Source organism: Pavona decussata, unplaced genomic scaffold (assembly GCF_977016875.1).
Source record: "Pavona decussata unplaced genomic scaffold, jaPavDecu1.1 SCAFFOLD_168, whole genome shotgun sequence".
Classification (NCBI taxonomy): Eukaryota; Metazoa; Cnidaria; class Anthozoa; order Scleractinia; family Agariciidae; genus Pavona; species Pavona decussata.
This window is the reverse complement of record NW_028145579.1, coordinates 929,052-955,733: the sequence shown is the minus strand read 5'-3', so window position 1 is coordinate 955,733 and position 26,682 is coordinate 929,052. Positions and strand designations below refer to the sequence as shown.

The following is a 26,682-nucleotide window of genomic DNA, read 5'->3' as shown; positions in this document are numbered from 1 at the left end:
ATGGACAACGCAGGGGAAATTATACAGAAAATCTTTATTGGTACATGCGTTGCCACATTTCTTCGGAACACAAGTCGAGTTCGACAAGCTATTGAGTTCTGCAAGAAAATTTTGATTCAGCTAAACAACAAAGGCCTAGAAAAGGAAAAGGATTTTGTTGGATTAGCATACACATGGATATATTTAGCATTGTTTGAAATGTACTGCCTTCTTAATGATCACACAAGTGCGATAGATTGTGGTAGCAGACTCTTACACTTTCTACGCGAATGTGGCGAAAAATCCGTAGAAGGCCCGGTAACCTATAAACTGGCAAAACTATACCACCTTCAAAGTAAATATCAAGAAGCAAGAAGCCTTTATGAGAAAGCACTCACCATCATGATAGAAATAGGGGACAGGCAAGGACAATCCGAGTGTTATGGGAGCCTGGGAAGTGTATATCATTATCTCGCTGAATATGGAAATGCCGAAACAAACCAGAAGAACGCACTTGTGATCAGAAAAGAAATTGTTGACAAACAAGGAGAAGCCACGTGTTATGAGAACCTGGGAGCTGTGTATCAATCTCTGGGTGAATATGGAAAGGCTGAAACATACCAGAAGAAAGCACTTGTGATCAGCAAAGAAATTGGTGACAAACAAGGAGAAGCGGCGTGTTATGCGAACATGGGAAATGTGTACCACTCTCTCGGTGAATTTGAAAAGGCCGAAACAAACCAGAAGAACGCACTTGCGATCACAAAAGAAATTGGTGACAGAGAGGGAGAAGCGGCGTATTATGGGAACCTGGGAACTCTTTATCAATCTCTCGGTGAATATGGAAAGGCCGAAACAAACCAGAAGAACGCCCTTGTGATTGCAAAGGAAATTAAAGACAAACGAAAAGAAGCAACGTGTTATGGCAACCTGGGAACTCTGTATGAATCACTCGGTGAATATGGAAAGGCCGAAACATACCAAAAGAAAGCGCTTGCGATCACAAAAGAAATTGGTGACATAGAGGGAAAAGCGTGGTGTTATGGGAACCTGGGAACTGTGTATGAATCTCTGGGTGAATATGGAAAGGCCGAAACATACCAGAAGAACGCACTTGTGATCACAAAAGAAATTGGCGACAAAGAAGGAGAAGCGGCCAGCTATGTAAACTTAGGATCGTTGTTTCGTTCTCTTGGTAAATATGCTGAGGCTAGAGAGCATCACGAGAAAGCACTGTCTGTGTGCAAATCGATAAGTTACGTACATGGAGAGGCCGCCTCGCACGTTGAACTTGCATACGATATCATTTTAGAAGGAAATGTAGGTTTACAAGATGATATGTTTTCGAATCTGTTGGCAAGCATTACCAAGTGCGAGAAAATGCGAAGTTTCCTTGGACGCAATGACGAATTTAAGATAAACCTATTGAACAAGTACAGTCTTTGCTATCAATTGCTCAGCGCAATGTATTGCCTTAGAGTGGGAAATGTAAAAGAAGCTCTTTGTGTTCTAGAGCTTGAACGAGGCAGAGCTCTGGCAGACTTAATCTCAGGTCAGTATTCTGCTCAACAACAAATTTCAGTCAATCCGCTGTCGTGGCCTGATATAGAAAGGATCGTGAAGAAAGAGATTGATTGTAACTGTCTATACATTTCGTATTTTCGTTGTTATATGTTTCTGTGGGTCCTTAAAGGAAACAAACCAACACTTTTCCGTAAAGTAAACGTAAACGAATGTTTTGCTAAAAAGGGATTGGAAAGAGATGTTCAGGAAGTTTTCAGTGAACAAACCTTCAGAAGGTTTCATGTCCTCCGTCATGATCAAGAGCACTACGAGGATCGATCACTGTTTTTTTCAAAAGCCGGTGACTCAACACAGGAGACATCAGAAGAAGGAAGCTCGGCAGCTTTTCGCCCAATAGAGACCGAAGAAGAGGAAAATCTTCAACCCGTTCCCACCCTGGCTGAGTGTTACCAAATGATCATCGCTCCCTTGTCTAACGTTCTTGACGAACCTGAAATCGTGATTGTTCCTCATCGCGCCTTGTACAAAGTTCCATTCGCAGCATTAAAGGATGAAAGTGAAAAATACCTGTCACACACTTACAGAATCCGCATTATTCCTTCTTTGTCGACTCTCGGGCTCATTCAGGACAGTCCAGTAGATTATCACAGTCAGACTGGAGCACTGATAGTGGGCGATCCGGACGTTGGGGACGTGCTTTACAAGGGACGCATTCAGAATCCTTGTCGCTTGCCCTCTGCAAGAAAGGAAGCAGAGATGATAGCAGAACTACTCGGAGCTGAGCCTTTGTTAGAGGAGCGAGCAACTAAACAAGCAGTTCTTCAGAGTATCACCTCTGTAGGTCTGATTCATTTTGCTGCTCATGGTCATGCCGAGAGAGGAGAGATTGCCCTCGCTCCTCAACGCACCACTAACGCGACTCCATGCGAGGAAGACTACCTGTTAACAATGGATGAGATTTCACAAGTTCAACTGCGAGCAAAACTTGTAGTACTCAGCTGTTGTCACAGTGCACAAGGATATGTTAGAGCTGAGGGAGTTGTTGGAATCGCTCGGGCCTTCTTAGGATCCGGTGCACGCTCAGTATTGGTATCCCTGTGGCCCATACCAGACAAAGGAACAGAGCAGTTAATGAGTCGTTTCTACAAACACCTGGTTCGTGGGGAAAGTGCCAGTGAGTCTCTTCACCAGGCCATAAAGTGGATGAGAAATAACGGCTATGCTGACCTGGGGAACTGGGCGCCTTTCATGCTGATTGGGGATAACGTGACGTTTGATTTCGGAAAGTAAAGGTTAGTTTATCAATGAACTGTATTTTTTCGGGTTTTGAATGGATTATTCAAGAAAACTCTTCCATTCTCATTATGGTTCGGTGACAGGAGACCGAAAGGTAATTTATTATAGGACTGTTCTTAATTCCGTGATTTATGAACATCATATAATAGGATAAACAACAATTCTACCTTTATTGAGTTAAATTAAACTTTTGTCAAGGACACAATTCCTCTTATAGCGCTTAATAAACGGTATTGCGTTCATTCTGATTTTGAGAGTAAAATAAACAAATACTTCTGATTCAGTGTAATTGCTGAGATCTAAGAAGTTGCACTTACTAAATAGTCTTTCAACAAACACAGTGGTAGCGCAGTACGAGGCAATAGACAATTCGAAATCCACTTGATAGAATGATTAAAACGATTAAATCACAGTTCAAGGGTTACAGAAGTAGCGGAGGGAACGAACCATTATTGTGGCTAGTAGGTTGCGATCGAAGTAACTGAAGTAGCGCTAGTTGTAGATAAATTGACTGTGAACAAATTCAACAAGTTCTTTAAGAACCCAATTTGACATGCCGCCTTTAATTCCCATGCCCTCCAGTTTGGTAGTCATGCATCTGAGTGAATAATTCTTTCCAATAACAGATTACAATACTAACCCTAAAATCAGACGTTTGTTTATCAGTTGCAGGTGTCTTGCCCAGGCCACCCGCCGAGGAATGTCCGACAAATGGGAACTTTCTTTTCAAACAGGACGCCAGTAACTTGGAGAGTAAACTAAAGTGGAATCACTTCACTTGGGCTGAAAGTATTGACTTATCACAGTTGTGTTACATAGACATTTGGGCGCGCGTGCTTTTCGTTGCAGTTTTTGTTATCAGGACTGTCTCTTCGGATTCAAATTAAACACAGAGGGAATCTTCACACATTTTAGGAGTTTCACATTTGGTAGTTTCCATTCTTATATTGGATTTTTGGTTTGCGCTGTGATTGATTAGAAAAGCACGTGCCACTCTCTCAGTAAGTCAGAAGCAAAACCAATCATACCTTGCTCGGACGCGTTTTCCCGCGCTTGACCCTTGTTAAATGTTTTTGTTTCGCATTCTGATTGGTGCATTGCGTTGTGTACACCTGCAGCGATTGGTGTGAGTGATCACTTAGAAATAATTACTTTGTCGTTGGTGGATTTGCACGTTCTGCTCCAAATTCCCACTAAGATTTTTTTGTTAATGTCGCATATTCCTACTCTGTTTTATTAAGTATTCAAATACTAGGTGTAGATTTATATAGTCGATGGTTTATTTTTCGCTGACGTTTTGAAAACAAAAGGATATTAACCCAGACACTATCAGAGATAGGAAGCAGAAAAGTATTTTGTATATATGTCAAGTTGCTAAATCGAATGCTGTCTGGTGACAAAGATAACACAGTATGGTTATTTATTATTCAGTTTTAATGTTTGTTCGTATTCCCTCTTTTAAGCAACTTCGGCTTGAATAGATTCTTCTAAATGCATAATTAACCACCTCTCAAGGAGGAAAGACAATCCGGACAGGGGGACCCAACGAGAATATTGAAGTAATATTATTAAAATTTTGTTTCCTGTGTTCCCACTGAGATAGTTTTTAGCCCATTTAAAGACATATTTGTGTAAGCCAAAAAAGTTGTATATGTTTGTTGTGATGCCTTTGATAAAAATTTAAATTGCAGAAATTTTAGCGAACGAATCTTATTCCTCGAATTTACTAGATGTTGATGGTTTTACGAAAATTCTGGCTAGCGCTGGCTATTTTTCGCATTTTTGGGACATATTTGTCCCTTCGAAAACAAAAAGAATTTCCAGTGTTTTTGATTTTCTTCACAACTAAATCGGGAGAATTCGAACAGATATGAACCCCTGGATGCCCCTGATCACCAAACGTCTGTCGTCGAAGACAATCATTTAAAACTGAGTCCTCTCATTCTCGAGGGAGCGTTAGTGTTTCAAATCAGCTTGAAAAAGATAAAGAGCTTTTCAAGCTTTCTCTTATTGCGGAGAAATAACGGTATTTCACGATGATATATTTTAGCGAACACAGTAGCTAGTGTGTTTGCTGTCAAACAGTTGCTATAAAGTAAGCATAAAAGTATCTTTTTCAATAATCTGTACAGGTGTTAAGCTGATAACATTTCAATAAATACTTTTGGTAACTCTAGATATCAAAGTCTTCTCATTTCCAATATGTTTCATTTTGATCTTCCAATATAGAGGATCCTACAGAAACAGAAACAGAAAGAGCTGTTGGTATTACTTTGTAATACAGGTCGGTCACAAGATCAACTTCTTTACGCAGTCAAAACTAAGTTCAGAAAAATTGGGAATAGTGATATGCGTGAAAAGGAAAAACAAAACGTGCTCCTTTCCTTGAACATATTGAACATATTTATCCTGATAAAAATACTGATAACACATACAGCCACCATGGCTGGTGATCGCCAAACCTTTTCCGCCTTTGAAAAACTTTAAAAAAATATTTCCTTTTGAAAGGCATAAAAAAATGTTCCAAATGTTCTTAATACGCTGAAGTTGGAACTTTTACCAATGCAGCAACCTCGGTTGTCGCTATACTGGCTACCGGCCTGAACTGGACCCCGTGGGGGTAATTACCTAAAAATATGACGAGAGTGCTGGTCGTACCTTGTACCTTAAAAAGGTACAAGAGTCTAGTTTTGTGGGCGTGGCCCAAATTTATTTTCCATCCGTAAAAGTTACCAATTCTAAAAGAACGAATTAACTAGCGCTGGTAATTTTAGTACAAAGACGACTCTTTCGAACATCTTTATTCACCGATTGTATTGCGATTCGTCTGAAGTAATTTTCCAGTTTTGTTTTCTATCCAGTTCTCCAGTGCTTTACAATTTTTATTAGCCGAAATGTCTGATGGAAGCGCGATGAAACCTATTAAGCTAAAAACTAAATTAACAAGTCTGTGACTCAGCCTATCAGCAGTGAGATGAGCTCCAGAAAATCATAGCTAAATGAGAACTGAATCAGATGAATCGGTCCAGAGATGCACACAAAAAACTGAAGAATTTTCCCAATCATTATCATCTTTCATATTCTCCTAATGGATAGTTGGGCTGCAAGTTATCTCCTTCCAGACTCTTCTTTCGTCTGCTGCTGATGCTGTCTCCGCCCACGTTCTAACTCCTTTGTCCTTAAGCTCCCTTTCCACTGTCCTTCTCCATGGCAGGCAGGCTGGAGATACACACAAAAAACTGAGGAATTTTCGCAATCATAATCATCTTCCATATTCTCCTAATGAAGAGTTGGGCCGTGTGCTCACTCCTTCCAGACTATTCTATCGTCTGCTGCTGCCTCCGCCCTCGCTCTTAGTCCTCTGTGCTCCCTTTCAACTTTCCTTCTCCATTTCTCCCGCGGACGGCTTCCTTTCCTCTTTCCTTTTGATCCCCAGGTGAAGGTAATGCGTGGGTATGAGTGGTAGAACATTCTAAGGACGTCACCTTACCTTTTCCGTCTTCTCTTGGCCTTTTGATTTCTTATTGTCTCCATACGTGTTCTTTTTCTTATCTCAGTTCTCGTTTGTAACCGGTAGGTTCTTGCATAAAAAGGCGTCCAGCTTCCTCTCATCAGTTTAAGTCGTCCCGGCTCCACGTTTGAAAACCGTTCAACAACACCTAGATGAGATTGAACTTGAATATGCTGAACTTGGGCTTAGTGATAAACTGGCTGTTCTTTCAAAAATTTTCCAGCTTGTAATGTGCTACCTTTGCTTTGCCAAGCCTTGGGAATGTGTTCCCTCTATATAAGGAATGTGCTCTAGATGGATGCTACCATGAAGTTTATACGCGCAAGCATTCTATTTGCTGGTTTTCTCGCTGGCTTTCTCAGTGGCTGAAATCAAATTTTAATACAAATATTCCTTAAGAGGGACGCTTGAGAGAGACATTCTTCTTACAGACGATTTGGCTGCAATTTGCTAAAGTGACGCGAAGAAAATACCTTCTGCTTTACGGCAATATGTTTTTTTTTTTTTCTGGAAATATCAGTTGGAGTCAATGGGTTAACACCTTTGCACAAGGCATGGGATAAGAGAAACAGGCAATGATGTTTATATTACAAGGGCTTTGGCAGCATACGCTTCACGTTTCATAGCGAAAATACCAAACAAGACATCAAGAAAGAGGAACACATTTTTACAAGAAGTACAACACAGCAGAACTGATATATGCACGCAAATGTACATTGTGTGTCCAGGTAGATAGGTGTGAGTTTCAAACTATATCAAGTTTGAAGTTTCCCTTACAACTTGTACAGCGTATGTGTTGCTACAGGCTTCAAAACTTAACGTAGGGGAATTGATAAGCCTTACTGTATCATTCTTCTTCTTTTTATTTTAGAAAATAGGGGGTTCATGGACCGGGACCATTGTGGTCCATGGTTCCGGTCTAAGAGGGGGTTCACTGGACCCAGGTTCCATGTTTTGTCCTTAGCTGTGTAAGAACTATATGGAAGAGCAGTGGGAAGAGTATGCAAGATCCTAAAGCTAAACGTGCTTGAAATATTTTGCCGCATGAGGCAGCTCATGTCCCCTCAGTGCCTATTTTTAAATCTTCTGCCATTAAGGCTTATTCCTCGCCTTAATTTATTCATGTTATGCAACTGTGATGATTATTTTGACCCGTATAGTTATCTATAGGTTGATTATCTAGTTTTTTTAAGGTTCTTCTGGTAATAGCGAAAGCTTATCAGGGAAAAGTTGTTCAAAGTCCGATTAAGCTGATCCTGGGTCGACGTGAACTTTGATTCGAGTTTAATTAGTAATTAATCAGGACTCTTGTTCCTCTGTTTTGACTTACATTTTTTTTTTACGTACTATCAGCTTAAAATTAGCTTTTGAAAACGTTTTTAATGAGCAAGTTGAATCTTTTAAGGTCAATCCGCTTTCCTAATAAACCACATGCAATTAGCCAACATTATTTCCAGAGTCTCGGCCGCATATTCAAAATGGCGGTTCCAATCGCCATTTTAAATATCGAGAAGACGCTGTGGGGACGATGTTGGTAATAAGCCTCCGTTACTGTCGGCATTGTTTGCATGCAAAGTTGGCGGCCATGACGAGCGTAAGCCGCGACAATCGAGCGGCGTAAGCCTAAAATCGCCTCTTTCCCATTCCCCTCTCGCCTTCTCCCAAAAATCCCACCAGCTACTAGTGTAGATTACAATCAATAAACGGAGTTAAGAGGCTTTAAGAGCGGCTTTCCACAAATATTGACCGAAATCAACTTTTGGTGGCACAAGTCAAAAAATCGATTTAGCTCATATTTTGCTCATAGGTAGGCCTAAGTAAAAAAAAAAAAAAAAACGGCTGTAGTTAGTTTTTCCAAATACAGCTTCCGTACCCGTAAACAAGCGAAAAACGATTAACAGTTCAGTTGAGTTCAAAACTCCCTTCCGGCGGGCGGAATTTTCCTTAACTTTGGCCGGCCGCGTATCAATCCACAGCCAGTCACGGATCATGAAATAACATCTGTTGCTTTTCTAGGTCTTCATCTTCTGTTCTACAGAAAAACATTCAAAACTTAGGTTACTTTTATGCCCGAAACAGATCTAGAACAACATGCTATAAATGCAAATTTTTAACAACCAAATATTCGAAATGAAATACCGGCAATTTTACCCATGAGCGATAACTTAGATTATCATAAAATGACTTTCTATGGCTTCACTGTGTACTTATCAATCATAACATCAAAACAAAACTTTGGGTAAATTATTTTAAGTGACCCGCAGAGCCTCGAATTTATCACCTACCCTGTCGAAAATCTGGTATTCGCAGTAAACAATGGCGTGACATAGCCGGTGACCGCGAACCACGAAGGGGAAAAGAGAATAAAAAAAGTGCTTCAATTTGAGACACAAAGGTACGGAAACTAAGCTGATGCCTTAATGAAAAATCAAACATAAGTTTTGGCCATCTTCTTCATCTATTCCCGCTTGATACAAGCATATTAGTGTGTCGACGACGAGGTTTTCTGTATTTCATGATCATGTCCGTTTGCTTCCATACTTTCGCACGCAGAATAAATACTCAGAAACGAGCACATTATATTCGAAGACCAACAAAGTTAAATCATTCGTGACTTAATATTGTTGACACAATGTTCTGTTTTAATTTAGTTCTTTTTCGTTTCTCTCCAGAAAGAAGTCCTTTCCTCTCTATCAGGTGTGGGACTTAATTAACAAACGCACCGACCAAGTTTGACGGCCGAAGTAGCAATAAGGACATGCTACGGCTCCTAAATTTATCCAGGAACACCGTAAACTGCCGCGGCTTATAAGCCCTGGGGCTGGTTTCTTGAAAGTCCCGGTAACTTACCGGGCACAATAAATGTCTTTGGTGATAAATGTTTCTCAACAGCTAAGCCCAAATCGTCATTGTCTTGATGTTTTCTAGCGTTGAAAACATCTTGAAAACATTAATAACATGATTCAGGGGCACCCAACGAATCGTTTCGGTAAATTATCTGTTCGGAAGGTCCTTGATCCCCTCCAATTTCCTGAGGGGAATTTTCACCTCGAACTTTCGTGATATGGAAAATTTAAGGCCTAGTGTTTTCGGATTGATGAAAATGTCGTTTCGGGTACCGAAAAAAGGTCAGCTAAGACGTTCAAAAATCTAATTAGTTAATTACGTTCATCTTCACACAAAGAATTTTTCAGGATCAAAAAGCTCAGCAAAAAAACATTATTAATAACACGAGTATTGACCACTATCTTGGTTTCATTAAATTTTGTTACCGTTTTTATTGTTATTACTTTTTCCCTTATAACGTTCAGAATTCTGTCTTGTTTTTCAGTTGTTGTTGTTGTTGTTGTCGTTGTGTGTGCGTGTGCTTTCTCACGTATATTTCACGCAAACGATGCAGTTTAATCAGATTAATGTAGTTCAAATCTGCTGCGTTTAACCTATTTCTAGTTAAATTTATCCATGGCAGTGATAAAGAAAGAGGAAAAGAAATTTTCCAATTATTTGTTTTAACACAATAATATTCAGCCACGATAACGAATCAGAGCGAGCGGATACTCTGGGATTTCCATCTATAAAAAGCAGCCGCAATATATATTGGTCAGTAACGCTACCGAACTTTCGATCCAAAGATTGTTCTACTGCGAATGAAAATTCTTCCTTTTAAAAACTTTTGCTTCATGTTTTCCTAATAAGAAAAACTATTTGTACCCGTGACAGTCTGTCACGCCATCTTTTTTGCGCTTCGATCGCCCGATCTCAAGAAAATGCTGATAAATCTGAAGCCTAGCGGGTCATTTATTTTCATTTCCCCAGGGCTTTTTTTATATTATGATAAATAGGTATACAGTGAAGCCATAGAGAGTCATTATAGGGAAATCTAAGTTATCGCCCATGGGTAAAATTGGCAATGTTTTAGTGCTAAAAATGTGGTTGCTGAAAATTTGCATTTATAGCATGTTCTTCTAAACCTATTTCGGACGTAAAAGTAACTTAGGTTTTAAATGTTTTCCCGTGAAACAGAAGAGGAAGACCTAATAAAGCAATAAATTTCATTTGAAGGTTAGTAACAGTCAGCGGATTGATACGCAAGCCGTCGAAAGTTAAGGAAAATTCTATCCCGCCGAAAGCGGACTTTGAGCTCAACTGAGACAAACTCGTTTTTCGCATATTTACTCGAAAGGAAGCGGTATTTTGAAAAACTAACTACAGCTCAGTTTGTTTCTCAGTAGGGACTACCTGTGAGCAAAATATGAACAAAATCGATTTTTTTGACTTGAGCCACCCCTTGGTCGATATTTGTGGAAAGCCGCTCTTAAATGGTTTTCGATGAGCTCTGTTAAATAGGAACTACGGCAAATTCCATTCTTGTTCTCATGTACCCTCTCCAATACCGCAGAATTGGTAAGAGTAATGATACTTTATTTTAAGGTTTTTTCATAAATTAAATTATTTTGATTTTTCGTAGCAGTCTTGGGTACATTGTTCGATGCACACACATTTTGACGCACATTTTGACGTTTCCACGGCAGCGCTAGCCTCCCACGCGTTCGGTAATACGATTCCCCTAAAAATGACTGCGTGGGAGGCTACGGCAGCCCCAATCTCTCTTCGCGGCAAAGCAGGTCGAGTCACTTCTTTGCTAAGCTCTCGTTGTTTTATGAGCAAATAATTAAATGCTACATGTCTTTCTTTGTCTCTTTCGGATCTGTTATCATAGTCCGGAACGAAGACGATGGCATTTTCAGTCAAAAACGAGAAATGGCAATGCTCAGTTTGTATTTTTGAGAGAAATTTCCAGTGGATCGGAAGCTTTTCAGAATCTGAAAAGAAAATTTAAATTTTTGTTTGCTACCTACTTGCCAAGAGAAGGCAGATGGACGAGGTATCAGCTAAATCTATTTTTTAGACGAAAATTGAATGTGAGGATCTTAGAGATAGTCGCTCTTAAATGAAAGCTAGTGTCTTATACTTTCCCGGGGTACTGTTTGTTTTGCTCTTGAGAGCGGCTTGACTTTATATTTTATTGCAGGAACTCCTAACTTGTCCACAGTCAAGTTAAAGCTTTACATCATGGTTGCATCTTTTGAGGCAGTTATTGGCCCCTTGAGAATTGCCACTGAAATGAACGCTATTGAGGAACATTTATTAATGGACTTTCCTTTCTCAATTAGATACAGATAAATGATTGGAACAATGCAGATGCTGCCCTGTATGACTTTTTCAACAAAACGCTCTGGAATGAAATTTCTAAACAGGATCACACTTTCTTTCAAGAAGTTCAGGAATTACGTCGGAAAGTTAAAAAACTAGAAGAGGATTGCATTAATTCCTACCAAACTAACAACGATACAGGATTAGTGGAGATTAAACTATTTGCGCACACTACAAACCTTAGCAAATATCTGTGTGAGAAAATGATTATGAAAGGAGAAAGCTACATTGTGTACCTGAAGAAGAAAGCCCACATGAAACTTGGTGAACGTAATGACTACCAGAGAAGACTCTTCTATGACAAGTTAAATAAGACAAGGTTGGAAGAGTCCTTAACTTCGTAGGTGACATACTTTTTTGGAATAAAATAATCTCTTGTTGATGGTGTTGTTATTGTTTGCTATTTTGGAACCATGTAGTTCGTTAGCTAAGGTCTTTACAGCGATGTATTCACGAACGCTCGGCTAGTTCCGATCCGGTCGCAGAGGACAAAGTTTCCGAAGGGAAAAGAAAATATATGCAAAGCAAGGTTGAGAATCTGGTGGAAAGATTTACTCGACGGCGAGGGAAACCCAAAGACGCACTCATAATTAAAAGACGTCCCTTCTGTGGTGGATATGTCTCAAAGACTAGAAGAAGTCCGATTACAAATCAAAACATGTTTAATGGCTTCTCAACATCTTGACCACATGCTCTATGGTTTCATCACATATCATAATATTTAGTGAGTCACATGACAATAAACGCGGCAATAATTGATTTCCGGTAGTGTTAGCACTAAAATCTATAACAGGAACATAGTAAATCTAAGGTTAACAAATAAAGTGCTTAGCAAATGAGAAGTCTCTCTTTAATGTCTCTTGCGCATTCGCATTTGTGTCTTCTTCGATTCTTTCTTCGACCACGACTTGAACTGCGTCTTGACTCTCGTCCTTTGCTCTGTTTGGAGTGACATCACACAATGCCACACTTTCCGCATTTGTGGTCACGTGAACGACAGACTCTGTTTCGGTAGATAACCTGTCTATTCGGTTTTCAGGTATTAAGACAAGTGCTTCTTTATCATGGTACTGGCTAACGATTTCCATGAGTTTCTGGAGTGTCAGTGTTCCTTCGCGATGCAACTTTGACTTGAGGTTTTTATCTTGAATGAAAAAAATTGCACGATCTCTCACCTGATTGTCCCTTTCACTCTCGTATTCACAATGTTCGGCCAGTTTCTGCAGGCATGTGATGAAGTTGTTTATGGTCTCCCCAGTGGCTAGGTTAGTCGCGATAAACGCCTGTCTAGCCATCGGAGCGTTTTTTCTGGGTTTAAAGTGTTCCGATGGGCAGTCCATAGCTTTCTGGTAATCCTTCGCTTCGCCTCTTGCATCAGCAGGAATCGAGTTATTGAAAATGTCTCTGACTTTGGGCCCGGCGAGGTGGAGTACAAGCGCTCTCTTTTGTGTAGGGTTGCTGATTCCTGAGGCAGCCACGTATAGTTCAAGTTCCTCCCTCCAAGTTAATCATCGTTGTGCAAGTGTAGCTGGTTCGCTGACAGCGTCGAACGCAGGCAACCCCGGCAATCCGCTCAAACTTACGGCCATCTGTGCGAGTTTTCCGTCCGTTTAAACTCGTAAACCACTTAAGCAGCCGTCTGGCGATTCAACTTTCCGTTTTCCTCGTCGCCAAATGTGGTGGATACGTCTCAAAGACTAGAAGAAGTCCGATTACAAATGAAAACATGTTTAATGGCTTCTCAACATCTTGACCACATTCTCTGTAGTTTCATCACATACCATAATATTCAGTGAGTCACATGACAATAAACGCGGGAGGGTCATGAGTTCAAATCCCATCTGGGACTCGGATTTTTCCGAGTCTTCATTTCTCCCTAATTCACATTTAATATCCTGTTGTTGTTGTTTCTCCGTTAAATAATTGACTTCCGGTTAAATACACAACACCTCCGAACCCATGCAGTTGTTGAAGATTGCTTCAAGGAGACCAACGACAAAAGGCATTTTCCAGAGAGCTATACCTTTTTAAAGGCGGAAAACTTCGAGAAGTCGGGAAAACAGTGAGAGTGACGTGGTCAATGTGATATTTCGTGTGAGCTGATCATCTTCATATAAGACCAGAAATTATGTAGACTTTACTTGGTCAATTTGCTGTCCTGAGCGAATTGGGTCTTACGGTCTGCAAGGCCAATGCCTCTTGGTTTTTTCAAATAGTATTAAGGACGGCGCCTACTAATACCGAAGTATTTTTGCGCGCTTTATGTCTATGCGGGAAAAACAGATCTTAGCAAGGGCTATTGGAATCCAAAAAGAAAATTGGGGGTAACCACTCATTTTTCAGAGATAATTAAGCAACAATTATTCTAAAAAACAGTAAAATACAAAGCAATGCATGGCGTTTTATTTTCAAATTCCGCATAGTTTTTAACCGCGCAAAAATATCCCTGTATTAGTAGGCACCACCCATAGGAAACCCGAGTATCTCGAGACGCGCAGAACGTATGCGCAGTAACAAAAGAAGGCACCGTACTTAATATATAGTAAATAGGCTGCTAGCTCTCCTAGATTTTCAGGATGCAGAATTGGATTGCTGTACGCGATTCGATGTCCAAACATCTAAAAGGAATTTGCATAAAAAATTTATGTAAACGATAAGATTGTTTCATTTCACAAAAATCAGATGTGACGTCCAATGAGGTAATCAAGAGGCAACAACAGCAACAGCAATGACCTTCATGTACTGTGATGGATGTAGAGTGCAAAGCTTGTGCCGTCGTTTGTAGTACAGGAAATATTAAAAGGACAACGTTGGAAATAATGTGATGGAATATGTTAAGCCTGGTGAATAACTTAGAATGATGTATTAATCTATAAATGACACAGGCATACTCGGAAAACAATCCCAGTGCTCCTCTCAGGAGTCGAACCTAAGACCTTCCGATTACTAGCTCGGATGCTCTACCACTGAGCTACAGGAGACTCGTGGGAGCTAAGGCCATTTAACTAGGTTCATGGGACAAACATCCTGCATACTGCTAGGATTGGAATGTCAATGTGTGGCATATCCACAATGGAAATAATGTGATGGAATATGTTAAGCCTGGTGAATCAATGAGAATGATGTAATCGGAAGGTCTTAGGTTCGTCTCCTGATAGGAGGACTCGGTTTTTTTGTTATTTATTTATTTATTTATTTATTTATTTATTTATTTATTTATTTTCGAGTATGCCTGTCTCTTTTACTGATTAATACATCATTCTCAAAACAACATTAATACAAAATTTTGTTTCCGAAAGAAAGACAGCTTAAAAAGAACAATTGAATAAATTCAAGATTTACAGTGAAATAGAAACAGAAGATTTCCTATATTGTCTTCTAGGCCTAAATATGTTGTTAGGGGAAAGTCTTTGGCTGGGCAAGTTTTTTCTTTTCTTTGTCTTTTTTTTTTTCAGTGTTCATTGTTCCGTCGAAAGTTTGATATTCGAACAAAATTCAAAAAGAGATTAGTTATAGTTTCTTTGGCCCAATGGCGAAAGAAACATAACTCAGACGAAATTAAATTACAATTAGAACATTTTTTCACACATGGATTTTCGTCAGTATCGGTTCCTTTCCCGGTGTGCAATCACCTGATTGAAATCTAACACTCGTACCATAATGTGTTCTATGCAAAAGAATTTGAGTTTATTAAAAACACAAATAGTCAATCCATATAAATCGATATCGGAAATCAATCGACGAAACAGATATCAAAAGAATTCAATGCCGATTCTATAGATTAAAATATACCTCACATAAAATGTTTTTGCTTTTTATGGATCGATTTGAGTTATGAGTTAACTGCAGTTATGAGCAATTATGTGCTCAACATAAGCGGCTACGAAAATAAAGCCTGAAAAAAATCGGGCTTGACCGGAACTCGAACCTATCATTTTTTCGATACCAGTCCACCGGTGCTCTACCAACTTTTCTTTCAAGGCAACTGGGAACAAGTCATTATGTAAATTCTTAACACACCCGGAGAAACCCGTATGGAATTCATGTATTTGCATAGAAAAGTGATGAAAGAATTACTTGAAATAAGATGTCGTCGCAGTTATCAATTGTCACTCCGTTCATCAATTTGTGGTTTCACGAACATGGGAATCTACATCAAAGCAGTGCGAGTTTCTATATTTACACAAGCACAATATTTGATATCATCAGAAATCGCGAGAAAACGGGGTATAGACCATGTGCAAAAACGGCTGCCTTTAAATTATTCTTTTGTACATATTCAAAATTTTCTCACTAACCTCCCTCGGGATAATAAATTCTTTACAGTTTTAATCTCAAAAACGAGGTTAGTGAGGCTTTTTTGAATACGGACAAAAGAATAATTTTAAGACCGCCATTTTTGCATAGGATCTATGGAGCTAGGAGCTATGGATTGCTAGTTGTGGGGAAACTCAATAAGAGATTTGTATGGCAGAGACCGAAAGGACAGGCAAAACCAGGTTTCACCTTTTATACCGTTTAATTATCCCAACTTACTGCATTTATCATACATTGAAACAAATTGCCGATTTAAGTAAGATTACAGAAATACAAAGAATGTCATGAGGAAGCATAAAGAAAGCTATATGGCTTACAGTATTAGGCTTCCTCTGAATAAAATTTTAATGGCAGCTAATTATGATATAATGAAGCTTGCGTTGTCCACCCAAAGCACAAATTACTATCTTTAGTTGCGAGATCCCCCATATGTAAAGAGTACCGATCAGCACATCACTTCCTTCATGACAGCTAACAACTGAGTTACCATGGTCACAGTGATCGGCTGACAGTGATCGGCGGATGCGACCAATTATTCTCCAGGAGCTGCAATTAAACAAATAATATTTTTGTACTCCAGGTACGTTCATTATAATTCACAATTCCTACAGGCAAAGAAATGGGATAAAACTGAGGTTTCCCTTGTAAAGAAGCGTTTCACTGAAACTTGGAAAGCTGGAAAGACAGCAGGTGTGCATCTAAAAGTACTTAAATAAAGGATAAAGGAACAACCCTTGTTAGCCGTCAAAAATTTCAATAATTAGAAGATGAGAAACAAAACACAGGCGGACGTTGCAGGACACACTGAGGATGAGGCGGGTTCTGGAATGAAAACTACGAATCGAAGAGAGGAAAATTAACACCAGTTCTAGATTGACTCCACCCCTCTGCTCTTTACAAGACTAACACAATTATAAATAAATAAAACAGATCTATTGCATTACTTACAAGGGCACGCTTTGCTGCACTTCTTGAGTGACTTGAAATTGTTCTTGTTCCCTTTGCATCCACCGTAATAGAATTCTTCACACTTCTCTGTGGAATTGTTGTAGAAATACCGTTTCATGGATGCCTTGCAGGGTCCCACTTCCTTGGGAAGATAGCATTTCTTTTTCAGCTTTGCCGAAGACTGATTAGCTACAAACAAGAGGAAAGATCCATCAACAACATGTAAATACATTTCTTTTCTTGATAGAATAACATCATTCCTCTCACAGTGTAGATATAAGTCGTGACATTTCGATTGCTCACTTCACCGACTAAATTCTAAGACAAATGATATTCTAATTTATTGTACTTACCGCGATGAAAAAAAAATATATTTTCCATCGTTTTGTTTCGCTACTGCTTCGAATCTACGGAAGCAGGAACAAGCTGGCTGACATTCGCTTCGTTACTCTTTGTTGCAACCTTGAATTTTGGATTCCTGATTCCTAAATTACCATGTATGTTTTTAATAGATTCAAATCCAATAATAGAAATAGAAACGTATTGAAAAAACTATTATTGTCCAAAACTTATTTCGAAAAGTTTAATGTATTTTTGTTAAGCAACAGCTGTTCCAAGTGAAAGTAGACAACGGTATTTCTGTTAAGAAAGACGTTGTTTATTACTATTGATACGATAAGCTTCTTTATTCACTCAGGCTTCTTTTTGTTGGGAAAAAGCGAAGCTGGTTAAACAAGAATAAAACAAAAAATCACATCCATGGGCTGAATTTTGCGCTTTATATTTCCTTATAACTTTCCGTTTATTCTGCTATTCCATCACTATTTCTGTTTTTCTTCTGAGTTTCACTTCTCTGCATTCATGAAAAACTAATCTCTGCCACGTAGTAAAATGTTCACAGACTCCCTCTCTTAAAGTATTGTAATCCTTTTCGAGTTAAGTTTTTATCTTACCAATTAGTGAAGGCCGTCCAGAGCAGGAACTAATCAAACATGGCATGCCGGTGAAACATGTGGTGAAAAAAGTTTGAGCCAGGGTGACTTCCTGGAATGAATGTACTGATCTCACTGCTCGTCAACGCAATCATTTTACTTGTACGCCATGTGTTTAATTGATTCGTGCAACCGACACGCTTATAATAGAAAGCGCTGTGCGTATTAATCTTCATTAAAAGGAAGCCTTCATAGCTACTGCCAAAGGCAGTAGATAACATTGGTACGCAAAACGTAAAGAACCATTCGATCTCAAATTTGTTCATGTAAGCAAATACCGCGGGGCTGAGCCAAGCAAGTCTTACATCAATGTTAAAGCTGGAAAGGGAGTTGCATACTTTGAGATACGTTACAATACTTCTAATAATAATAATAATAATAATAATAATAATAATAATACTAATAATAATGATGATGATGATAATAATAATTTTATTAATAACAGTTCTTCGCACGAATTTACCGAGGCTTAATGCGTTGACAATATTTGAATAGCAAATTAAAAACATAAAGCATTGTGAAACTGATCTAACCTGCGTTAAACACAAACAGCAAAGCGAGGACAAGCACGATGAACTTCATCTTAGTGGTTTATTTGATTCTCCTTGTACTCAAATCTGTTGCAGAGGAAGAAAAGCTTCAACTTAAGTTATGTAAGAATTGAGCTGATGGATGGCAGAAAATTATTGGATCGTTAACGGCAGCCGTATTAGTCGGCGCAAAAACAAGTCACAGAATGTACAAATTAAGAAAGCGTTTTATCCACCCGCAGTAAATTATCGTTATTAAAAGTTTCCTGTTTAATTTTGTGACATTTAAACAGAAATGGCTGCCCAGTGGTGAGACATTGTGCGTGCGGTTGGACATTGGTCAACTATTTCCACTATTTTTAGACATCTTCAATTCATGTAGCCTTCAAGAGGGTCTCAGTGGGGGGTGGGGGGGGGGGGGTGCTTTGACGGTTGGTGGTTAAATTCTAACGATTTTGACGGTTGACGGTTATCAAGAGGAAGTTTCTTCCATGAGTTAAGTTATTTTTTACTTTTTTTGTTTCTTAATATTAACAATTGTGTTCTTAATGTTGATTTTTGGTCAGAAACACGTTATCAATGTAGTAAATCATTAATATTTTGAAACCAGAAGTACTATAAGACGGAAGTTAGTTGTGATGTCAGTTCAGATGCAAATTAAGTGGAAAAGACCATAAAGTGAGAATATCTGGGAACATGGAACACTGAAACTGGTTTACCAGTTAAAACGATTATTTGAGAGCCAGAAGTCCGGGATAAGCAACTGAAATAATGATATCTGAGACACCTTGAAACCGTTTTACGGCTGATATTAACTGGTCTTTTTGCAGTTGACGGTAAAAACTTGTCCATTATTGACGGTTGACGGTTAAATTTTAGGCTCTTTGACGGCTGGCGGTTAATCCCATTGAGACCCTCAATAAACTGATCTTGATTCCGCTAACTGCCTTCACAACAAGTTGAGATACGAATCTCACTATAATTTTCAGCCTCATATCGTTATGTTCTTTAAAGACAAAGCATGCTTTAATCTGCTCTTCCGAATAATCAAATAAATTCAGTAATTATTTTGATGATAGGTCAAGAGAGGCTTTCCGGTCTTAACACTTACCTTCAGTCAGCACAGCCAGCTCCCAAACACCAACTGATAGTCCTCTAGTTCGAAGTGATAATTTTGTTGCTGATCAACGGAATAAATTAAAAATAAACTGACGTTTTGCAAATCCCCCGCAGTCAATGTCGTTGCTTCTAGCAATTAAGCTGCAGTTTTTCTAATCATTGTCACGTGGACTTTGGAAATATCTACAAATATTAAATGAAATGACAGTGTCCACGAAAGATTTCAAGCAATGATTTTAAAAAAGTTATAATTTTCATCGAACTTTCCTTCAAGCTCGACAAAATATCAAAATATTGCATTGAAACGTCAATACAGGGCGGGCCGTACGTCTCTGCTTACCATGCATAAAAATCATGAATTTTCCTTCTTCGTGTTAAATTCAGTTTTTAGCACTTCTTTTTAAAAATTCACCGTCCTGCTAACTTCAAGAGCGGAAATTCGTTTCAGCGAGAAAGTTTTTTTTATTTTTAGGAGCAACGTGATTTATAAACGTATCACATGGTACCCCGTGGTGATCTTTAGCCAGACATTGTGTCGGCCTAAACGTTAACGACAACTGAAAGTTTAGTGGGCGGCGACTAGCTGCCTACATCAATTTGGTCGTATTTCTATGCTGCCAATAATGATAGGGGGGAATGCTTATTCATAACTTGTATCACTTCTTCCTGTTGACTCTGGCTGCCGAATCGAGAGTTGATAATAACTCTTCTTCAAATGAAACTGTTTCGCGCGAACGTTAGTACACGATCAGCCTTACCAAAGGAAATTTTTCCAGTTACTGTCTGCTCAACTATTATCGCCTTGTAAAATTGAAGATTAAAATATGTAAAGAGACACTGCCTTAAAAACGCAAAAAGCAAACGTTCTGTAAAAACACTGAAAGACGTTTCAGCCTAAGAGCTTAGGTCTTCATTGATTATGATGGAGTGAAAAAGTGTAACAATTAATTATAAAAGCCAAACTCATGCAAATTAGTCTGCGTACGAGAAAACAGCCGAAATTAATAAAGGGAAGCGTAGATTTCAGGGCTGTCTACGTGTTCATTCCCTGCGTTGGAGAAAACGATGTAGGCAGCTAGTCACCGCCCACTAAACTTTCAGTTGTCGTTAACGTTTAAGCCGACACAATGTCTGGCTAAAGATCACCCCGGGGTACCATGTGTTGAAAATACCACGCTTACAGAAATACTCTTTTATGATATTTCCTTGCTCTGTCAAAAATACGAACTGCTGTTTTATGTGTTCAGAGAGCTCTTCCGGCTTACCCATAAAACACGAAGTCGCGGTTTAAGAAATCTATCTTGTTAATAACGTCCCTGGTTTCTTTTGATAAGTTGTTCTATCCTTGGGTCTTGGAAAATATTGATGGAGTCAGTTTTAATAGGCTTGTAGCCGACTTAACGCCTTCCTTTCGTTGTACCCTCGAGGTCTTTTCAGAGGTGCCTGTAATGTATAGCAAAACAACGACGTTCTGCTTGGAAGACTGAGTATCCGCAGACTTGTCATGGATGTCCGAAGTTGGCGGCAATGATTTTCATTTTGAGTCACACTTTGATACAGTTGCGAGGATAATTGTTGTGTACCATAACCTTGTGGACTTGTTTACGTTCCCTGCGCCTGTTCTCGTTAGTCGATGGGATCTTATGCTGGATAGAATTTTATGCCGTCGTGAAAAATACACCGGCCTGGTGTGAACCGAAGTGGCCCAAAACCGCCACCATCTTGCCACTCAGTAGAATCCAATACTTGCTCCTTGTTCAGTGACTTCCGTTTCGGCTCAATTCTCTGTTCACACTAATCAAGAAAGTGTCACGAAAACCCATCTGATATGTAACGATTCACTTTCACGACTGAAGCAGCGCAGCATCGCTCCGGCACAAAAATTAAATCGATCTTAAATCGGTGTTGTATGTGAACGGAAGCCCTATCCGATATATTTTTGGTGCTGGTGCAAAAGCTATCCGGTATAGTGTAGACATAGCCCAAGAGAGTATTAAGATTGTTTTTGTTTTATGGGATGATGGGAACTGAAATCGAGGTACTTGTCAGTGTGAGTGGGGGTTTCGGTACACCTCCACTTGGACACGTCCATTCTTCTCTTCATTGACCTGTCAAATAATCTCAACAACCATAAGACAGATGTGATCAAATGAGGCCACCTTGCGTGATATTTTTAGTTTCGTTTTCTCTTTTTATTCTTTCTCAATCAAAATATTATCATGTAAAAAAATCCATGTGTCTACCAATTGTAATGTCCACTCCATTCCTCGTTTTGGATTAGCGCATGCGCTCTACGTATGATATCACGCCAGCACACATGTAGGCTGGTTGTCAAGTTCTGAAGAAAGAGCTTAGCACTAAAAGATTATAATTCTCGGCATCAGTGCAGTTTTTCTTCCAACTTAATCTAAGAATGCAGTATAATTTTTCCCATTTGTTTTGGTAGGGATAGAAAAACATGAACCTTTCATAACTTCCTGTCAATTACATTAGTTCCTTTGTTTTCAGAGAAACCACAGCAGTAATTGGCTGCCTCTTATTCTTGATATTGCAAAGTCGAAACAACAATCACTTGTGAATGCCTTTTGCTACTTTGTATATATGAAAACTAGTAATAATCAAAACTGGATTAGAGAGTGCGTTTGATGACCTCGATTCTAGGTTCTCTCTTTTGCCAAGGTGGCGATGATGTCATCTGCCCCTGGAAAATCTACAGGGGGTGCCAGATATGTGTCCCAATACACTCTGTTTTTTTTATAAGAATGTCTAATTTTGGAGCTGAGGCTGAACGTTCTTATGTTATTTTGCGATTTGAGGCTGGAAACGTTCTTAAGATGTTTTAAAGTTACATGGTATACACTACAAGTATTTCAGTAAATTAATGCGGACGTGACCAGGAAACTTATCAAGTGCATTGCCTGCTGAGATATGGTATCAAGAACTGCTGATTATGACAAACCGAGATGTGTCTCACCATTGTTAATGTTATACAAAACATGCCCTTAAGTATTTTGGTTAATTTACATTTATTACCTTGATTTTATATACAGATTAGCAAACTAAAACATTCTTAATCAACTCCCAGCCTGAGGAATGTTCTTAATACGTTCTTAAAATTTTGGTTAATCTCAGCCTTGACGTTCTTATAAAAAGGTTCTTATAAAAAAAAAAAAACAGAGTGTATCCTTTCATTCATGGCAATCAACTTTCGTTCTCCATACAATCTCAACTCCAATATGTGTAAGGAGTGCGTTCTTTCTATGTTGAATGCAATAAATGTCGTCAAATTATTCAACAGAAAAAAAAAATTTTTTTCAGTCCCCAGTCATCTGGACCTGGTTTTACAGGAAACCTCCACTCTCGAAACATGTTAACATTACATTATTGAAAATACAATTTTCTTTGAAATTTCATTGGAAATCATGGAAATAATATTTCAGTGTCAGAAAAAACATAATTTGATTATCGGCTATTTTCGCTTTTAAATTTCCCGCGCGCCGCCATCTTGGATTTCATGACGTAAATAAGGTTGCTCAATTGTTTTACACAAAAGAACTTCTGCTGAATAACAATAGCGGCAACCATTACACGTCATCAAATTCAAAACGGCTGCCCCCAGGAAATTTAAAAGCGAAAGTTAGCGATAGTCATATCTAAATTTTAACTCACTTGAATGCCATTTGTACGTTTTAGACAAATATTTAGAATTTAGACACTATTTCCAACGCTTAACCGTCAATTTGTTGTGAGAGTGGCGGTTCCCTTTAAATTAAGTTAGTAAATTGTTTGACAGAGAATCAAATAACACTTGGGTATAAATCATCAACTGTCCCTGTCAAAATCTTTACAAAAAAAAATCCATCAGGCAGTTATGGGAGCCAGTTATCCGCAGCAGTGTTTCTACACTTTGCTACATGAGAGTTGACTTGGAGTTGTGCTGTGCAGTACTGACTATACAACTGAAAAATCGGAGAATTATCTTTGGAGTGTAAATTTCTGTGCGGGAAGGAAACCACTTAAATTTTGCGTTGCCCTTGTGAGGACATTAATTTTGGTCCATCAGTGATCAAAATCTTGGAGTCATGGGTTTTAATCCTGCCAAGGTCAAAGAGTTTATCTTTACCTTTCGTGGACCACATTTCCTTACTGAGGTAATACTGAGAAGACAATTAAGCGGTTTCCTTCTACCACAAAAATTTACACTGCAGATTTTATTCTCTGGTTTCTCAATTAAGGAACAGGCCTTGCTTCAACCCATTAACCTTTTGTCCTTACAAACAAAATCCCAATTGAAGAAGTCATTAGACTGCTAAACACTACACTGCTGCAGCCTCATCACTCCAGCTTATGGATAGCACCTCATCTTAGAAGTCCCATTCATTTTTACACAGCAACATACCTACCATCAGGGGGGGCTAGCAGCGAGGCCTGGAACCGACTATTGATGATCGCCCCAGTTAAGAAATTTGACCGAGCGAGACTAAGTACCGATTTTTTGATAAACAAACATGGCGGCGATTTTATGTGAAGGCGCGTCTGTGCGGATTCGCAAATAATTTGGCTATTCGACGTCCAAACATCACAGGAAAGTTTCGGTCTCTCTTTTACCTGAAGTTTGGTCATCAAGAGGGATCACGGATGCAAATTCTGCAGCGAAAAACGAAAATACTGTAACCAACGACTAGCTGACCCACATAGTTCACAGGGCTAGACTAGTGAGACCTCTTCCATTCCACTTTATCGTTACCTTCCCTATAGATTTTTTCATTTAAGTACACTGTAGAATCTCTCCCTTTACGGCAACTACCCACTGGGAGTCAACAAACTGTGGATGCTCTGATGATCTAATTCTCTGTTTTGCTTAAGTTAAAATGTTACTGTCATGCCCATACTCTCAACAACAGATTTTTCGTCTCTAATCTCTTCTAAATGGTGAGCAGTTGAGAGGTGATGTTAGCAGCATTTTGCTCTTCAACTTTGCCGAGTGAGCCACAAATATTGACTTTTGAATTCATTATGTATGCTTGGTAATAAATCTCATCATTTTAAAGAGATGAAGTTATCTTTCATTAATTTAGATTTTGTCTGTCATACCTCTGGGGTGAGAACTGGAACATAAAAGAGGCAGGGCGCAGCAATACTCCAGCCAGTCATTACTGTGCAAGTGTGTGAAAACGTGCAGTAATTGCATAATTTACAATATGCTAATTACACTTGACTATGTTACACAATATGTACCAATTAAACAGTATTGCAGTATGTTACAGTTCTAATGTATATTGTCATGTTTTGATGACATAATTATACTGCAGAGTAATGTGGTCAGCTGGGTTAATCCTCGAGTTGCTAGAAACACTTCAGTTATCAAGGGGTGATAATTTACTTTTAGATTGTCTTCTTTGAAATGGCTGTTCAATACATAGAGAAACCATGGTTGATTTACCATCCCGGAATCTATTTGGTACTGTATCTCCCTTGCAGTTGGTTGTTAGGGTGTATTCCCAGTAGCCCCATTTTGGCATCCACCAATGGGGGAAAACCACCATACCGATACAGGTGTTCATGGACATCTGTATTGTAAAGGGCGACAGGCAATACAATAATATTTACATGTACCTTCCAAGGTTTCTGCACATGCATGTGGTTTCTGCAAGATCTCAGTGTACCAGTACATTGTTCACCCGGTGCTACTGAACTCAACTTACCAATTTTTTGCACGAGAGAATAAGGACCTGAATGTCTTTTCACGTAAGTTAATCTCCCCATACAGACAAGAGACAAACACCCTTGCAACCACTCATACAAACCTGGTAGCTCTATTCACAATAATGTTGAGCAATCTTCTTCTGAGATCTTTATCAGCTATCCTTTCCAGTTGCAAAATTTTCTTATCCAAAAATTTCTTAAGGACTCAAGCCGTTTTCCTTGTGTATGCATTTAAACAATTTGTGCATTAAAATTAAACTTACAGGAATAACTGTCGTCACGCAACATTTAAACAGAGGGAGAATTCCGTAAAATAAACATGCTGTTTCATTCGTAACGACGCTTTCAACAGTTGATACGCATAAAATGTGGCACAAATACTTTTAATACGCTTACATTAAAGTTCCAAGCCGATCTTGAGAAATAAGCTTACATTCTGGGCTTTCGCGATGACAGTCGTGAAACACTGCGTGGCTTCTAGTTTCTTCAGAACTGAACAACAATCGAAATTGAACTCTACTATTTTGTCGACGTACAATATCTTCCTGAGACGACGAAAACCATAATCGTTCGCTACACTACAAATCATATTCTTCACCACATACACTCGCTGAAAACATGTCGCTCGCAATTTCATTGCTGACGACTCTACTAACCTAAAACAAAGCTGGCACCTCATTCCAGCGGTCTTGATTAATCGCAGCGATCAAACTTCGTACTACCGCAAAATAACATGCTAACAGTAAAGTAACAATGACTTAATACGAATGCGTTTTCCTCCGTCGAGTCGCCACAGCATTCCAGCGGTCTTGATTAATCGCAGCGATCAAACTTCGTACTACCGCAAAATAACATGCTAACAGTAAAGTAACAATGACTTAATACGAATGCGTTTTCCTCCGTCGAGTCGCCACAGCCTTCGCATTTCGCGCATGCTCGTTACGGTTTTCGATTGATTGACAGATTTCTTTACTGGGGCGATCATCACTTTCCGAAAAGCGGCAAGATCAAAGGCAGCTGCCAGCCCCCCCTGCCTACCATGTATCATTAATTTTAATATGCATTCTCAAAAACATATTCCTTACTTTACTTTTCATCATCCTGTTTTTCCGAGAGAAAAAAATTGAAGGAACAAGAGTGCCTAAAAAGCGTTGAGTGTGCATATAATAGTGCTCTTCTGAATTCACAAAATGATGTTCAACTAATATTTTGCTTGAAATATTGCAAAATAAAAACATTTTATCACTTTATTCTCCAAAACAATCAGTGGATTTAACTATCTTTATTTAAATAAAGATTTTACATAAACCCTGGACAGAATGGAAAAGGAAAATAATATTATTTAGTGTTTTTCCTTATGCTACTGAAAAAGTTCTACCAGACTATGTGATAAGGTGTAGGTATACATAGAGAGGAAAACAGCGAACCTAAAACTCACTGAATTGCGCTGAAATGGACAAAATACGGCACACAAACACTGGCAAGATATCAAGGGGACAAGGTTAGCCATTTTTGTTCAATTCATGCCCTTTATTTTTGACTCCAA

At 38.9% G+C, this 26,682-nt stretch overlaps 2 protein-coding genes across 2 annotated transcripts; one reads left to right on the top strand and one right to left on the bottom strand.

Annotated features, from left to right (window-relative positions):
* On the top strand, positions 1-4,401 carry LOC146464209 (uncharacterized). The gene is made up of 3 exons (XM_085130152.1): positions 1-438; positions 829-2,795; positions 3,466-4,401. Exons 1-2 carry the CDS (start codon positions 1-3, stop codon positions 2,791-2,793), a joined length of 2,403 nt encoding a protein of 800 aa, XP_084986278.1. The 3' UTR covers positions 2,794-2,795; positions 3,466-4,401.
* Positions 4,402-16,024: 11,623 nt separating this feature from the next.
* On the bottom strand, positions 16,025-19,473 carry LOC146464208 (kappaPI-actitoxin-Avd3b-like). Its single transcript, XM_085130132.1, has 4 exons — positions 19,423-19,473; positions 18,315-18,398; positions 16,790-16,978; positions 16,025-16,387 (listed from the first exon to the last, which is right to left on the bottom strand). Exons 2-4 carry the CDS (start codon positions 18,361-18,363, stop codon positions 16,374-16,376), a joined length of 252 nt encoding a protein of 83 aa, XP_084986258.1. The 5' UTR covers positions 18,364-18,398; positions 19,423-19,473; the 3' UTR covers positions 16,025-16,373.
* Positions 19,474-26,682: the final 7,209 nt, after the last annotated feature.